This window comes from Drosophila gunungcola, unplaced genomic scaffold (assembly GCF_025200985.1).
Source record: "Drosophila gunungcola strain Sukarami unplaced genomic scaffold, Dgunungcola_SK_2 000001F, whole genome shotgun sequence".
In the NCBI taxonomy this organism is placed as follows: domain Eukaryota; kingdom Metazoa; phylum Arthropoda; class Insecta; order Diptera; family Drosophilidae; genus Drosophila; species Drosophila gunungcola.
Window position 1 is genome coordinate 10,672,683 of NW_026453197.1, and position 16,317 is coordinate 10,688,999.

Genomic DNA, 16,317 nt, shown 5'->3' on the forward strand with positions numbered 1-16,317 from the left:
CCTTTCCAAATCATTAATTTCTCACTTATATAGTAACATGTTTTACAAATATAAATCAACGTAAAACTTTTTGTAATAAATCTATTTGTCAATAAAAGTTATCAAATATTTAATTGAAATTTTTTAATCCTTTTTTTATAGATATTAATAATAGATATTATCTATATACCTATTGTTGTACACATTTTTTATAAATATATATACAAATATAAAATAAACTTTTTTAATTTATAAAAATGTATAATTTTCCACTTCACAGACCTATCAAGTCTTCTCCGTGTGGCTGAAATCGGCCAACTCCCCGCGTCCAGCCTCTTGGATTCTCGAAAAGTCGCTGGATGGCATCAACTTCGAGCCGTGGCAGTACTTTGGCCTGAGCGATGCGGACTGCCAGCGAAGATGGAACCTGGCCGGACAGAGTGGCAAATACGTGTTCCACAACGACACCGAGATCATTTGCTCCACGCAGTTCTCCAAGCCAGGTCCGCTGGAGAACGGTGTGCTGCATGCGTCGCTGTTGAAGAACCGCCCCGGAGCCACGGACCAGAGTGCGGAGCTGATGGAGTTCATCACGACCAGGTACATAAGGATTCGGCTGCAGGGCATGCACTCGACGGCCAACTTGGACAACAGCTTGGACTGGCTGCTGGACTCGCCGTCGCTGGAGAAGCACAGCTTCTACTCGCTGTCGCAGTTGAAGGTGAGTGCCCGCCTGGACTGTCATGGCCATGCCAATCGCTCCCAGGAGTGGTCAGGAGATGCCCTGCTGCTGCAGTGCCTCTGCCAGCACAACACGTGCGGTGCTCAGTGCGAGCAGTGCTGTCCCCTGTTCCAGGATCGTCCCTACAGCCATGGCGGCGAGTGCGAGATCTGCCAGTGCCATGGTCATGCCGAGAGCTGCTCCTACGATGCCTTCCTGGACAAGGGCATCTGCCAGAGCTGCTCGAATCACACGGCTGGCAATGAGTGTGAGTTCTGCGAGATTGGGTATTACAGGGATCTGGATGCTCCACTCAGCGAACCCTGCCTGCCCTGCTCCTGCAATCCGGACCGCTCCACAGGCAGTTGCCAGGCGGATGGAGGAAGCTGTGACTGCCGGGAGGGATTCCAGGGTCGCCACTGTGAGGAGTGTGCTCCGGGATTCTATGGCGACAACTGCAAGCGTTGTGAGTGCGACGAAAGGGGAAGCCTTTCGGCCAGGGGAACCTGCTCGGGCACCTGCCAGTGTAAGCTTAATGTGGAGGGCAGCACCTGCTCCGAGTGTGCGCCGGGCTATTTCGACCTGCAGGAGGGGAACAGCGAAGGTTGCACCAGCTGCTGGTGCTCGGGTATCTCCCAAACCTGCCACAGTGCGAAACTCCAGACGCTGGCCTTCGAAACCCTCAACGATTGGAAGCTAACCGACATACAGAGGGTGAAGCCAATGGCGATACCCGTCGATGCGGAGGAGAATCGGCTGATCTTTGCCAACGAACTGGACGAAGTGGAGGCCATCTACTGGCAGGCGCCCTTGGGCTACTTGGGCAACCGCCTGACCAGCTATGGAGCCAGGCTGCAACTGCTCCTGTCCTGGGTGGTGATGAGGGGCGACACCTCGGGCAAGCCCACCACTGGACCCAATGTCATCTTGTTCGGCAAAAACGGACTGAAGATTGCCTTCGGCGATGAGTCCCTGCAGGGATTGGGGGTCAGCTTGAATGTGACCCTCACAGAGGAGGGCTGGTACCATGTGCCACCAACTGTTAAAGACATTAAAACCAGACTGAGACGCACTGAGGGCGGTGATTATCATGGAGAAGCGGTGACCCGGTCGCAATTCCTCTCCGTCCTTGTCTCTCTCGATGCTCTGCTCATCCGGGCAGCCTTCCACACCGACCAGGTGGAAACCTCGCTGGAGCGGGCCGTCATCTATTCGGGCGGCGTGGAGTTGGGCGGCCAATCCTCCAGCCAGGTGGAGCAATGCCTCTGCCCAGCTGGCTACACGGGTCTCTCCTGCGAGGGCTGTGCCTTCGGCTACAAGCGCATCTACGAGAACACCTCCGATCACCAGGTCCTGAGCAAGTGCATCCCTTGTCCCTGCAACGGGCACTCGAATTCCTGCGATCTGCAGAGCGGAAACTGCGGCGACTGCATGCACAACACCTTTGGAGATCGGTAAGTGGGATTAAAGATCCTCTTTTTGCTAATATTACCTATAAATAACGTACAAATTACTTTAATATAAAAAACATTCTTAAATATTTATATACTCTTAATGCACAGGGTAATTATTTGATCCTAATATTTGAACTATGAATTAAAACTCATTTATTTGTATATTTTTCTAATTTGTAAAATTTATATATTTTATACTATAAATTAATTACACTATTATTTTAATTTCAGTCTTTACTTTAGCAAGCAACAATTTTTAAGTTGCTTTCAATTTGTTTAAATAAATAATTATTGGATTTATGTCAATTCCTAATGATAGTCCAGACACAAACCCAAAAGCCTGGTGAATAGAATACAATCCACTGCTAACAAAGTCACCAACCAAAGCAATGGTGTGTGTCCCTGCTAATACACCACTTCTAGTCAGGGTATCCACCATTAAGAAGAAGAAGAAACAAATCCATTTTACATTAATTTTTATTACTTTTCTTTCAGCTGCGAACGTTGCCAACTGGGCTACTATGGGAATCCGCTGCAGGGAACGCCCCACGACTGCAAGCGGTGCGCATGTCCCTTGTCCGAGGACTCGAACAACTTCTCGCCCAGTTGCCAGCTAAAGAGCTACAACTACATGGACCTCAATCCGCAACTCGAGCTGATCGAGCACGCCGAATACATCTGCACCCAGTGTCCGGAGGGCTATACGGGCGACCACTGCCAGGTGTGCGACGACGGCTACTTCGGGGATCCCCGCCAGCCGGGGAGCAGCTGCCAGCGCTGCGACTGCGCCGGCGGACCCTGCAACGTGACCACCGGCGAGTGCATCACCTGCCGGGGCAACACCGAGGGCTGGCACTGCGAGCGCTGCAAGCTGGGCCACTGGGGTGACCCGGCCGTCGGCTGTGATCCCTGCCACTGCCATCCGGAGGGATCGGAGAGCGGTCTCTGCGACAGCACCGACGGACAGTGCCTGTGCAAGCCACGCTACGCGGGTCAGAAGTGCGACGAATGCGATGTGGGATTCGCCAACGTGGAGTTGCGATGCCCCTCCTGCAACTGCGATCCCCTGGGCTCCCTAATCCCCGACAGGTGTGATCCTCGCTCGGGGCAGTGCCAGTGCAAGGAGGGCGTAATGGGAGCCAAGTGCCATGAGTGCCAGGATGGTTACTTTGGCATGAACGCCATGGTCAATCGGTTGGACGAACTGCGTCCAGTCTCCGATGACCCCGATGACGATGACGACTGGGAATTAGTTCCAGAGCCAGAAGACGCCTCCACGGTGGCCTGCGAGGGTAAGTACCCCATGATTACAACCCAAAGAACAAAGAAATTCCTGGGAATGAGTTCACTCTCTGGCAGATCGAGTGCACCTATGAAAAACAGATGTGGCAGCAGAGGTGGTAGTCCATCAATAACTCGGGGGAAAACATAATTAAATTGGTGCTCCACTTTGTGCCGTTAAGTGAAGCGCATCCGATGCTCTCCATTGACCTCAATTCGTAGAGCTTAATGCACAAATCAGTCAAATTCTGGGTGGGATGTGCATCTGTTTCTAGGCAAGATCGTCTGAGGCATTAAAAATCAATTTTAGACTCGTTTTCCCCTGTAATAGTAATTAATTATGGTACATATAATTAAAATGTGGCTTTCAATCATAATATTTTAATAGTGATGATTTTAAAAGTAATGATTACTTTTGAAAACAGATCTTTTGGGACATAAAACATAAAGACTTTTTGATAGTTTAATTAATTATACTACAGAAATTAAAATACGGCTTTCACTTAACCCAAAAACTTAATATTTCAATAATTCTTACATATAAAATCAAAAATTTGTTCACATTCTGTTCCTTTATAAGATAGTTTGAGGTATTACAAATAAATTTTAGATATTTTGTTCTCTTTTAAAATTAATTAAATATACCCGTAATATTAAAATAATTCCTACCTTTATTACTTTTTAAAACAAATCTTCAGGCACATTAAGTGCTAACCAATTATCTTTCCTCATACAACTCAGACATTAGGCACAAAATTACAATTTTACTTGATGCCATCAGCGCTTCAAATTCAACTCATTCATCATACAAAATGCATTACACACAATCCATTGTAATGGGATATTCTGTTATCCGGTTCTCCTTGAAGTTGGTTTTTCTATATTTTTTAACACCGTTTACAGACTGGACAATGGGCAAAAAGCCGTCTCAAATTACCTACCTCTTGGTTTGTTATGAAAACCAAAAGCGGCCAAGTGGCCAAGAAGATGGTTTAGTGTGTTTATTGAGTTGTACTTGAACAAGAACTCAGATTGCATAACACCCTGAATGGCTATTTCTTTTATTTAAATTTACTTTTGTTAGCGAGACTCTGCGGTTTTTCATCTTGTTTCTCAATTTTCTAATTGTTTGTCTGTCATCTCTTCGTACTTTGGGTAGGTTGCCCCTTTGGCTGTATACAATTTTTTAGCTCTTCACTACTGCTGTGGTTTTCATTTATACTTAGTAAATCTATGCATTTTATGGCTTTTAGGAGGATGGCGTTTTTTTGTTGGCAAGGTGAAGGACATACAAATCCATTTCTTAGAATCTTTTCAGTTTTTGTAAAAGGGAAATAGGTTTGTTAATGTATTGACTTTTTACGATAGTAACTTTTAAGTTTACCCAAGTCAAGATAAGATAATAAACTACTGTCAAAGAAACTATATAAAGCTACTAAATTTATTAAAACATTAATCTTATGCCATTGCAACACAACATCCATCCAACACAACATCCATACCACTTCCAAGTCAAAAATGTTCAAAAGACAATTCAAAAGATACAACTTTAAAGTTGTAATTAACTTAAAACTTTATACAAATTGCCTTTGTCAGTTTTATAGTAGTATAATTATAATTGTACCTAATGGCCAAAAGTTTACGGATCAAAAACGCTTCATTGCATATACACAAATGGTACGTGTGATAAAAATTCTTTTAAGTACTATAAAAAGTATATAAGCCCAATCTTAGTTGAAAGTATTTACAATTTATTACTGCCTTTACTTAATATTGAAAGAATTTTTTAATGGGAACAAGAAACAGTTTTATTGAAAAATGCCTAAGATAATGTCAATCGTTTACAGATACTGGTGGTAAAATATATATACAATTGAAGTTGTTAAGGTGAAACAAAAGAATAAACGTAGAACCATTGGGTTTAATACAAAGTAAACTTAGAGAAAACGCACCTAGCAATAATTGCACATTTGCATGGCTTCTTGGACTGGCACTTGGCCGTTGGCCAAGACAGAAAAGGTTCATGCCAACCATTACCAACAGTAGCACGTGCGTTTGGACTTGAGCTCGCTGGGAATTTATAGCCCACGCATAAAATTGTGCAGCTATCTAGGAAATTAAGCAGCAAACTGCGAGATACATTTAGCCGCTGGTCATATTTTGTAATCAGTTCCATTTGCCGCTCACCAAGTAGCAATCGCTGCAGCTCGCTGTACAAGCAGACACACTTTTGTGTTCCCCTGAATTCCCCTGTTTTTCTGTTGACCACAGACTCCGGCACAGACTGCATGGAGCCACGCTGGTGTCCAGTTTTAAGACCAAACCCCAGCCAACTCAACTTCAACTCAAGAGAAGCCAAGCCAAGCCAATCCAATCCAATCCAATCCAATCCAAGCCAGCCACTTTGGCAATTCCAGCCGAGCGGCATATTTTCATGGGGCTGAGACTGAGGCTGAGGCTGAGCTGAGACTCTTGTGCATTTGCTGTTTCGGCTGCGTTGACATTTTTATGGACATCGGAATGCTCAGGCGGTGGATACCCGAAATAAAACAAAAACTCGAAAAAATGGCCAACAAAAACCGTAGCCACTTTGACTTTGCCCCTTTTTTTTCGTTTTAGCCAACTGATTAGCGAAACAATTTCAAATATTTGTGTTAAATAACTTGGCAATTAATTGCATTTCGTGGATGCGGTTGCGTTTGTTGTGGTTTTGGTTTTCGATGGGTTTGGTTTGGTGGTCGAAGCCATTCAAACCAAATGAAGTTATACGATTTGAGAGCAAATTTTGTTGTGGCATTGGCGGTGCCTTAAAAAGAGTTGAAGTGGTTAATTAAAATGAGAGGTGAACTCTAAATATTTCTAGGAAAAAAGAGCTTTAATCTTTATTAGTCTGCAAACATATTTAAGAAGAGAAAGGTTTGAAACCGTAAAAGAAATATATTTTTATTGGCTTCGTCTCAATTAGTCTGTTTTAAAGCGTTGGAGCTCTAAATATTTCAATGGAAAAAAATGAAATCATCTTAAATATTCTGAAGCAATATTTTAGAAATTACTTTAGAAAATAAAAGGATAACTAAATTATTATTGCGACCTTTCTAGTGAAAAGGTTTAGCCAAATGTCGTCTTAGGTTTGAGATAAATATATTGAAAATCAATTGAAATAGTGCATATTCTTAGAAAAGGTAATGCAATCAAGTAGTAAATATTTGCTTGACTGTTTTCATCTCGATCAGCCTGCAACGAAAGTTAATATCAGCACATGTGCAAACAATTTGAAACGACTCAGTTGCCAACTAGGCCGGACAATTACAAAATTATGCTCGCCAAAAAGAAAAAAATTGTAAGCGGCGCAGTATCTTTTTCAGCAAGCGATGAGACTGAAAAATTGCCATCAAAAAGGCATCTTTATAGACAAGACGAGCCACGACTAGTTGGACAGACGGGCAGACAGACGGACTGTCCAAGGTAATCAAGAAGCGTCTAAATGGACAAAATGGAGCAACTACCGATGGCTGCTGCTGCTGTTGCTGTTGCATTTATCCGTCAGTCTGTCAACGCATCATTCGAAATGGAGCGAGAGCAGGCGGTTGAGGATTCGATCCTCGGAGGCAATAAATTTCAAATAACTTCCAAGCACGGCCAAACAAATGTGACATAAATCGTCTGAGTAACGGTAACGGGAGCATGCAAAGCCAAAAACATTGACACTAATGAATGTGGCCAACACAAATGTAATTGTCCAATGACAATTTGTTTACAATTGCCAATGCAAAACCAACCAAACTTTGGAATTTATTACTTTGAGAGGCAAACAAGTTAAGGAAATTCGACTAGCTGATACCTAATACTTGTGTTTATTAGTTAACAAATATTTAAAGTGATAAAATTTAGAATAAAATAAATTTTTTTTAGGTACTGTTACTTGAAAAGTTTTATTATAGATAATGGAAATATATGATGACCATATTAAAAATTATATGTGCCTACACATTTAGGATGTATTAGTTTTATAATTTAAAAAACCTATATTTCGTTAAAAAAAATATTAAAAACTGCACATAGTAGATGTGACAATTATTTTTATTAAACAAGAAATGTCCTCTCAAAACCATTTTAAACTATGAACATTAAACATTGCTTAAACTAGGTAATTTTCTCAAGTTCTTTCAATGCCTACTCTAAAATATAAATCTTTAAAAATTTAATATAAAATTTCTTACAAAAACTATTGGTTCTGCGTGGCACCTTTACAAACATATGGGAAGAATCTTTTACAAATATATTATTTTGGTTCCTACTCTCAAAACTAAAACACTCTCTGCAATGGTATAATAATCACCACAGAGCCTTTCAAACTGTAACCGGGTCATTATCGAAAACACTTTTCGCTGAGTAGGGGAAGCCAGAAGTTTGACATTTTGATTTTCTAATTTATGGCCCAGACTTTCGCTCCTCCAATCGAAGGCCTGTCTCCAGTGTGTGCCCCTCTGTATCTATATCTAGTTGCAGCCAGCCATGTTTCGCTATCGCCAGAGTCCATGTCGTCGTCATCGTCGTCGTCGTCGTCGTCTGCTTCTCCTTTTTGGTCGTGGTGTGATTTTAATTGCTCTTACAAATGTTCTTCGTCGCGCATGCGCCGCTAACTTTTCGAGTGCAAATCTATGTAGCCCAGCTCTCCAAGTTTTCAAGCTTCCAAGCTGAAATTGGGCAAGACAAAGGCTGAGATTTATAGCCAACCAGCCATATGTTCGAGAGGGAATTTTGTCCTATTTTCGGGGATACTGCATGCATGCAACGTTTTCATTTTAGCCACCTCGTGTGGGTAGCAGATTTAGAAAGGCCTTATGTTGGCTAGATTAGATGGTTACCCTCGGCTCAAGTGTCTTTAAAAGACTTTTAAGATAATACACAGCTCGTGATACTCAAAACTATGGCTAAAATCAAGTTATTTCGTTTTAATGGTAAAGCGTAAACAACTTACTTTATTGGGTAGTAAACAAATACCACATAAACCACTTCCTCTCATAAACTCTCGTAAACACTATCAATAACCCGAAACAGGCTTTCATATCTCATTTTGTCATTTAACACTTCGCTTCACTAGCTGCCACTGGGGTAAACAATTGCTTTAATTATTATTTAATCTATCTGTCTGTTGCAAAACCAAAGCTTCACAATCAGCTTTAAAATGCCACCCAAATCAAAAGCCATTATTAATAATCTCCCAATCATTGACGAAAAATATTAATTAGAAAATAATATTCTCGCAGCGACTTGAATGAAACCCAAGTCAAGCGCATACAATAATTAATAAATTATTTCCAGTCAATAAACTTTTCAAGTCTCCTCTGTCTCTGGGCATTGCAACATATATTTTCGTCGAGACTCCAACTTGGGGGTTTGCTGAGGGGAAAACAAAAAGTCCGGCACCAAGATACTGGAGTCCCAAGTCAGTTCATTAGGGTCAGCCAGAGACTGGGAAACTTAGGCTCTGTCTTGGCGGTTCATAAAAATTAGTTGGCTATAAAATTAGCCTGGCTGGAGCTGGAGGAGGGTATTCAATTCTCGTAAAATCAACACAAGTTGAATTGCACTCCATTCATGGAAATCAAATTGCGTTCGCCGTCCAATAGATTCATACTTTATGGCTGCCACATTTTGTGAATGGAAATCAAAAGAACTCAACTGCCTGCCATCGCCAAACTCAACTCAGTTCACCGACAGTTTATTAACACTCGGAAATTAAGGAAGTGAGAAGCAGGTGCTGCGAGCCTTGTATAAATAGAACTCTTTGGGCAGGTGAGTGTAAATTTCGGTGTGACTTTTAGCTGCTCGTAAACAGAAAACTCTCTAGGAGTTTCAAATGATTCGCCAGACAGAAATCTTCTTTTGGGGGTGGAGAACTAAGTGTCATTGACAACAAAGTGCTTAAGGTGATGGCTCCTAGGAGGCATCGATTTCTCATGGCATATGCACATAAAGAAAGGATTGTGTGGGAAAAATATGTTGGTGAAATATAATATGAAACCCGTATTTATTTTATTTGATTAAATAAGATACTGGCAAATAATCAAGTGTGTTTTGTGGTATGAAACTAAAGTTTATTAATACGTAAAACCTTTATTACTTAATTGATTAAAAATGTTTAAAAACAAAAGTTTTTTCTTGAGCAAATTAAATTTACTCAGAGATTGAAAATATAACAAACTTTACCTTTGGACTATTTAGTGATTAAATGCGCCATTTATTTATATAAAAAAATATATTTGATAACAATATGTAATGATTATCTACTTACTAATTTCTTAAGCTGTAAGAAAAGTCAACACCATACAAAAGTATGTCTATTTATTTTCTGTACTTGAGTTACTTGTGACACCATCTACTATTTCTTATCCCTGACTCTTGTTAGCACTTTTCATGCCCACACGATGGCCATATCTTAAGTATATTATTCCCCTGACTTTCAGACCAACTTTCCTTGTCAGATCAACAAAATTCGCCATACTTTCTCCGGGGGAACCTTCTCTAATCTAAATGACAACTCGTTGGACTCTTCGCTCTTGCCCCAAAGACATGGCAAGAAAATATTTTGGTCTTGGTTTTTTGGTTTGTGGCTTCTAACAGCGCATTGATTGATTACAAAACGTGCGCCAAGCATTTTCACGGCGGCAGCAGCAACAACAACAACAAGGCACGGCAATTGTTTTTTCGCTCAGCGACTTTTCCACAATGGCATTTTCTTCATTTGCGCCTAACAATGGCATCACTTTGTCACGATTTCTGCGCTCACAACTAACAAGACACACCGGCAACATGTTGCATGTTGCTGGCGGAGGCAGTGGACGAAGATGAGGATTCATTGTGGCTGCTACCATTTAATGTTGCTGTGGCCGTTGAATTATCACCACCGCGCATGTGTGACTAACCTCCCGAGGCGGTGCACAACAAAAAGCCGCGGTTTCGCCGTACTTGCAAATATTAAAACTAAAAAGAAACCAATGAAGTTTATACACCCTTTAAGCTATGACAAATATTATGTTTTTAAATGTTATGTAAACAATGAAGCTGTCTATGGAAGCTATATGATATCCTTGTCCGATTTTTATAATAGTAAACCAGTAAAAAATCTCGAAGAATTTTTGTATAAATTGAAAAACAGCAAAGCTATAAATTTTAAATTAATTTTTCCGATTGAGAACTTTTATTCCATCACCAATGGAAGACAAACTTTTGGAAACTGTTCAACCAGATAGTTTTAAATCTGAGATGCTAGCGTAGAAACAGACAAACGGACGGATATATACGTACATGGCTATATCAACACGTTTAGTGATTCACTGCGTTGCAAACTTATGACTGAAATTGGAATACCCTCTGCAAGGGTATAATATAAAAAACGCGCCACACTATCCGCTCGCTTTTTCGGCTTTCCTTCAGAGTCCTCCAACCTGCTGCTAATGTTTTCCTCAGCCCCAGTCATAATTTCTGCTGCCAACTGAATCCCAGTGCAGAGGAAGACAGGCGGAGATTCCTTTTTTATTTATGGAAACAGCAGATGGCCTCTCCATTCTCCTGCTGCTGATGATGTTGCCGCCGTTGCTACTGTGGCGGCTTTGAATTTTGACCGTCAGCAGCGGCATGTGGCACGTTAATGATCTTGTTACCATGGAGGCTCCGTTGAACCTGGATCTGGGCCCTTTTGCATAAATCCATTGAACGGGGTGTGCACCTAACGAGCGCTGCCTGTAGCCTCTTTTCTCCGCCTCAATTTGTGTGCGACGAAGTGTGAGATGATGAATCTGTGAGTCATTAATAGTTGGATGGAAAGTTTGGTTCTGTACACAGAAAATATGAATGGTGTGGGGAATGAAACTAACAATAATTGTAGCAAACGTAGTTCAATTTAATGGTTAGAATCAAACGGATGTTTGGATTTTATATAAGTTATAAAAAGAATATAAAGGATATTTTAAAGGCACTTGTGTATCACATATAAAAAAATTCCTATCATTTTGTTGTATTAATGGCTTTTTTTATGTTTAGCAAACAAATCTTTTCATATTAAATTGTGGGCAACATAAAATAATATAGTTTTGTGAATGAATTAAAGAATTAAATTAAATTAATCGAAATTTTGTAAAGAATTGTATAGAAACATCTAGAGTTCAAAATGTTATTATTTTACATGAGAGAATGAAGCATTTTTCCGATCAAAAAATAATCCCCTTCATCCCAGCTCCCCTGAGAACTTTGATCATTAAAATTGCACTGTGTTTTGATCGTGTTTCATGCTGTGGACGATTAGCACACATCCCGTAGTTGCGGTTTCACTTGAATTTGTTTAGACTGCTGCACTTCCGTTTGTCGGCTGCGATTTTGTGTGCCAGCTGCTGCTGAAGTCATCTGACTTTGGAAGACCCACAACAACATCTACATCTGCATCCCAGACTCAGATCGAGATCCAGTGCTGTGGCAACCTCCTCCTGGAGACAAACAGACACGACACGTCATCAACTTGACATTTAAATTGTGCTTCTGATAAAGTTGCCAACATTTTTTATGACACGGCCAAAAGGGGAAAATGGGGAAGGGTTGGGGTCCAGCAGTTGGACACATTGTTGCAACAGCAAACAGCACACAATGCAGATCTTGTGGTCGTCTGTCATATTCCCAAAGAGTCTGGCAGATCTTCGTGTGGTCCCAGAAAAATATATATCACGGCAGGCAATTAATGTCAGCTCAGGTGACAGCTTTTTTCTTTATTCCTGTCTGTGCTTTCACATGGAAAAGAGTTATAAGAGATTTAAATTGTAAACTCGCTTTTGGGGTTATTTTTCACTTACTTTATATGTATCTCAAACACACAGAAAAAAAATAAAGTCAATCAGCTATTTTCATTACCCTTTAAATGATAACTAATAAATATAAGCTGATAAGTAATTTCATACGTGCCCGTTAGAATTCTTTTATAGTTCGATTAAAAATGGAAAACCCATTGAGAAAGCTTGAGTCATCCACGAAACAGTCACGTAGATTTCCAGTTCCTATTTCACGGTTATTGGAATGCTTTCAACGCATGCCAATCACATTAAAAACTCGTAAAAATCGTATACCGTGGTAGTTACTTTTGGTACACAACTCTGGAGAGCTGAAAATGTTTCTGTTGCCATTAGTTTTATATGTCGGTTCTCCGATTCTGCGGTGATCACCAAGACATGTCAAAGGCATTTAGATAGTGATTGCATTTTGGCCAAGAGCATCTTTCACTTCCTTTTTTTTTTGTGGGCGTTTCCATCTTTCGGACTTTCCCCCAATGCGTCTAATCAATCACCATTTCTCACCGTACTGTATAAGAGATGGTTACCCGCAAACCGAAGTCAATTCGAGGCGTTTAATCAATCCGGCCATGTAAATAGAAGATTTTAGCCACGGCCATTCTACTCTTCATCGCCATCCGCCTCGTTGCGTGTGTTGACACTCGAAAACGTAAATCACAGGTGCAATTAACAAGGCAAACGGCGAGGATCGTCAAGCAATCCATTTGCAGTTGGCATCGCCAACGGAAATTGTTGTTTGCCCAATAAAAGTAAATTGCAATTAAACAAAATTGCTAATTTCAATGATGACAGGCGCCATAAATTCGTTGCTGTTTGGGCGGAATATTGTTACTAGATGTGGTAATGGATACAGATAAAAACCAGCAAAGGAGTTGTGTGTTTTGTTCGGCAGATGTCAATTTCCGGTACTTTGAGTACCCAATTTTAAAAAACGATTACATTTATGTTGTTTTTAATTTAAATCTTTGTTATTTTATGTTTATTTCAATTTAAAAGCTCATAATTTTCACAATGAACCCGTGTTTTAATTGTTTGTTGACATATAAAATGACTATAAATGCTAGCTTATATTTTAGCAACGTCTAATTTATTTACTTTAAAATTGTACACATAGATTCTAATACTTATCTCACTCAACCACTTAACTTCCTTTTTAGCCAGTAATTTATTCAGGTCCTGACCATATTTCGGCTACGATAAACTTTCGCCTCATAGCAACACGTTCTTCTCACTACTTAAAACAACGATTTTGCCGCCAAAAAAATCAATTAAAATCAAGACGACAGCTGCCTTCGCACCAAAAATAAAAACCGCAACAAGCAAAGCCAACATTTGGCCAACGTCAAAACTTAATGCATTTGCACTTGACACGCAAAGGAAGTTGCAACAGTTGCAGCGGCGGCGATGCAACAGTTGCAGCCACCAAAAAGTTGCCCCTGGCCAAAAAACACATTGGCCAATGAGGAAAAAAGCAAAAAAAAAAGCATAAAAAGCAAAAAAGCTGGCTGTGGAAACAAGATCAAAAGGTCGAAGATTTTGCTAACCCGAGGACGCCCACTTTTTCGCACGCTCCACGCCGGATACGCGGATACGTGTCCATAGATAAACATGGTATGGGCGATGTATGCCCGGGTGTAATCTATAAGCTATAAGAAGTGCCTGGACGAGGCCAGCTTGTACCGAACAAAGAGATATCCTAGGGGGCGATCAACCTCGCAGTTAGAAATTGAAAAACTTTCAGGGCCTCTGGTGAAATTCTTTCATCAATAGGCGCTTTGGGTTCAGATCGAATAGAAAAAGGAAGAAGTTGGGGTATTTAGAACTAACAGGAGAGGCATGTTTCTAACAGGGTTGTCAAAGAATAATCTGGTCATTTAAAACACAGAACAGCTTGAAATTTAGCACTTAATTTTTTTTAATTTTTTGGGTTTTTTTATGATGAAAAAAAAAAGTTAAATAATACAACTACATTTTTTTCTATGTCATATGTTATGATATGAAATTCAATATTATTTAAAAAATATTTTTATAAAAAAATAAGTTTTAAAAGTTCATTCGCTTTGTTGTACTGCCATCCCAAAAGAATCACCAATTTTATACTTTAGATGGATTCCAACTGCTAACTAGAATAATCATTATGTGTTTATTTAGCAGGCACAACACCCAAAAGATATTTTTCCACAACTCCTGACAGCCCTGGTGAAAGCCGTGCGTAGTGGCCCATTCAGTTTGGCATATCTTCCTGGACAGGCCGAAGCCAAAACAACCAATAAATAGTATCAATCACAAATGATCGCAAACGAGGAGGCCTCGACTCGACTGCTGCACCCAGCGGCACTCAGCTGGCCAAACTTGCAGCTGTCCGTGGCCAAGGAACAGGAACCTTCCGGGGCTCCACTAGCCGCCTCCATCTCCCCGGTGCGGGGATCTCGAACTGGGCACAACAAATAATGATTCATGCGAGAAAAGTAGCGGCAGGAACAGGTTCCCAAAACGTGACTTTTGGGGGGAGAAAGGGTTGGGCTGGGATATCGGTTGGGATATGGGTTGGGAGACCTTGCACCAAGAGCCGGTTCCATCCAATCCGATACGATCCTTTTGCGGCACATGTGCAGTGCAAACGACTCCGGCATTATGGTTCAATAGGTCAACGATGCGTTGAATGACGACCGAGTCGGGGACTCACAGAATGGGACGTCGTAAAGGAAAAGATCGTTGCATGAAAAATGACGGTGAGGCACGTCAATCGTCAATCGTCAAAAGCGATCTCCCAAACGAGCCATGTAATAGACCTCAGGAGTAACTGGAACGTATTCCAAACTCCATAACCGATTGCGATCGCAACAAATCAGAGAAAAGTTGTCTTAAGCGTCCGTTCTTCTCCAATAAGCAATGAGAACTGAGAAATGAGAAATGGCGAAATGGCGAAATGTGTGTGTGTCGGGACCACCAAGGGGATTTTGGGAGATGGACGGGAACAGACGGGGTTCGGTTCGCAGTTTGTCAAAAAGATGTTGGCGTTTTGATAATTTGCTGCACAGCTTAAAGAAGCCTGTGTGTGTAGGATTTCCTGTTTGCCAGCAAAGTATTTTCTATGTTTTTCATTTTTTCCCCCATTTTATAGCCATTTTCTTCCACTCTTTTCGCGGGACCGCAACAAATCTCCGGCTGATTTAAATCTTTCCATTTACTCTTTGTTACCTTGCAGTTAGAGGTTTATGAGATATACGTAGGGGTCTGCGAGTATGTCAGATTTTATTTCGAATTTTACTAGGCTTGACTTTGACATTTGTGGCGTAAAATCTCTTAAGTGATTTTCTAGTTAGCTTTAAGACCAGATGGGATTAGATTACTATTTAGCTTAGAAAAAATGGTAATTCTTTTTTTATGATCAAACATAATTGTTGAATTTATTTCATTAAAATTTAACGTGGGATTGGATTACTGTTTAGCTAAAAAATATAAACAGCTCTGCTATGATTATTTTTATAAAAATATTTTATAGTCAAATAAATACTCTTTTAAAGAAAATCTAAAAGCAATTATGTATAAGTAAAATGCTGTTAAAAATCTACCCATATATTTTTAATTTCCTAATACTGAACATACAAAAAACAACAAAAAAAATTGTTTTATTGTTATTTTTTTCGAGTCCAACCATTTGACCTTGTTTTTTACTTTACCCAAAGCAGTGGCAATGATTTCAAAAATGCTCGTAGCTATTTATAACCATTTCTTTTGGTCTTCAATTGTTTCAATTGTAATTTTGGTCGTCTGGCGATAAGATCAACAAAGTGCTTTATTTTCGGCTGCACTTCGGCACGTGTTGTTATGTAGACCAGGCCTCAATCTCGTTTCAGATCAACTCCCCCGCTCGAACCACTTCTGGATTCGATGAAAACACACCCTAACAATGCAGTTTTAGACTGTGGAGGGAGTCTTATAGGCGCATTTTGCATACGTAATTTCCAGCATGGGTGCCTAATTAAGTTTTCTGCGTTGTCCGCAACAATTCGACGGAAAAGAAATCACTAAAATATTA

The 16,317-nt window shown here is 40.5% G+C and overlaps 1 protein-coding gene across 5 annotated transcripts in view; it reads left to right on the forward strand.

Moving 5' to 3' along the window:
* LOC128262430 (laminin subunit alpha-1) overlaps positions 1 to 16,317 on the forward strand; it is a 73,976-nt gene that overhangs the window by 24,726 nt on the left and 32,933 nt on the right. For all 5 annotated transcript variants that reach the window (XR_008268342.1, XM_052996682.1, XM_052996683.1 and 2 more), the window contains exons 3-4: positions 260 to 2,154; positions 2,650 to 3,446. Coding sequence is in view for 4 of the 5 variants with exons in the window: in XM_052996682.1 (XP_052852642.1) it covers positions 260 to 2,154; positions 2,650 to 3,446 (2,692 nt within the window). In the remaining variant the exon portion in view is untranslated. The remainder of the gene's footprint in view (positions 1 to 259; positions 2,155 to 2,649; positions 3,447 to 16,317) is intronic.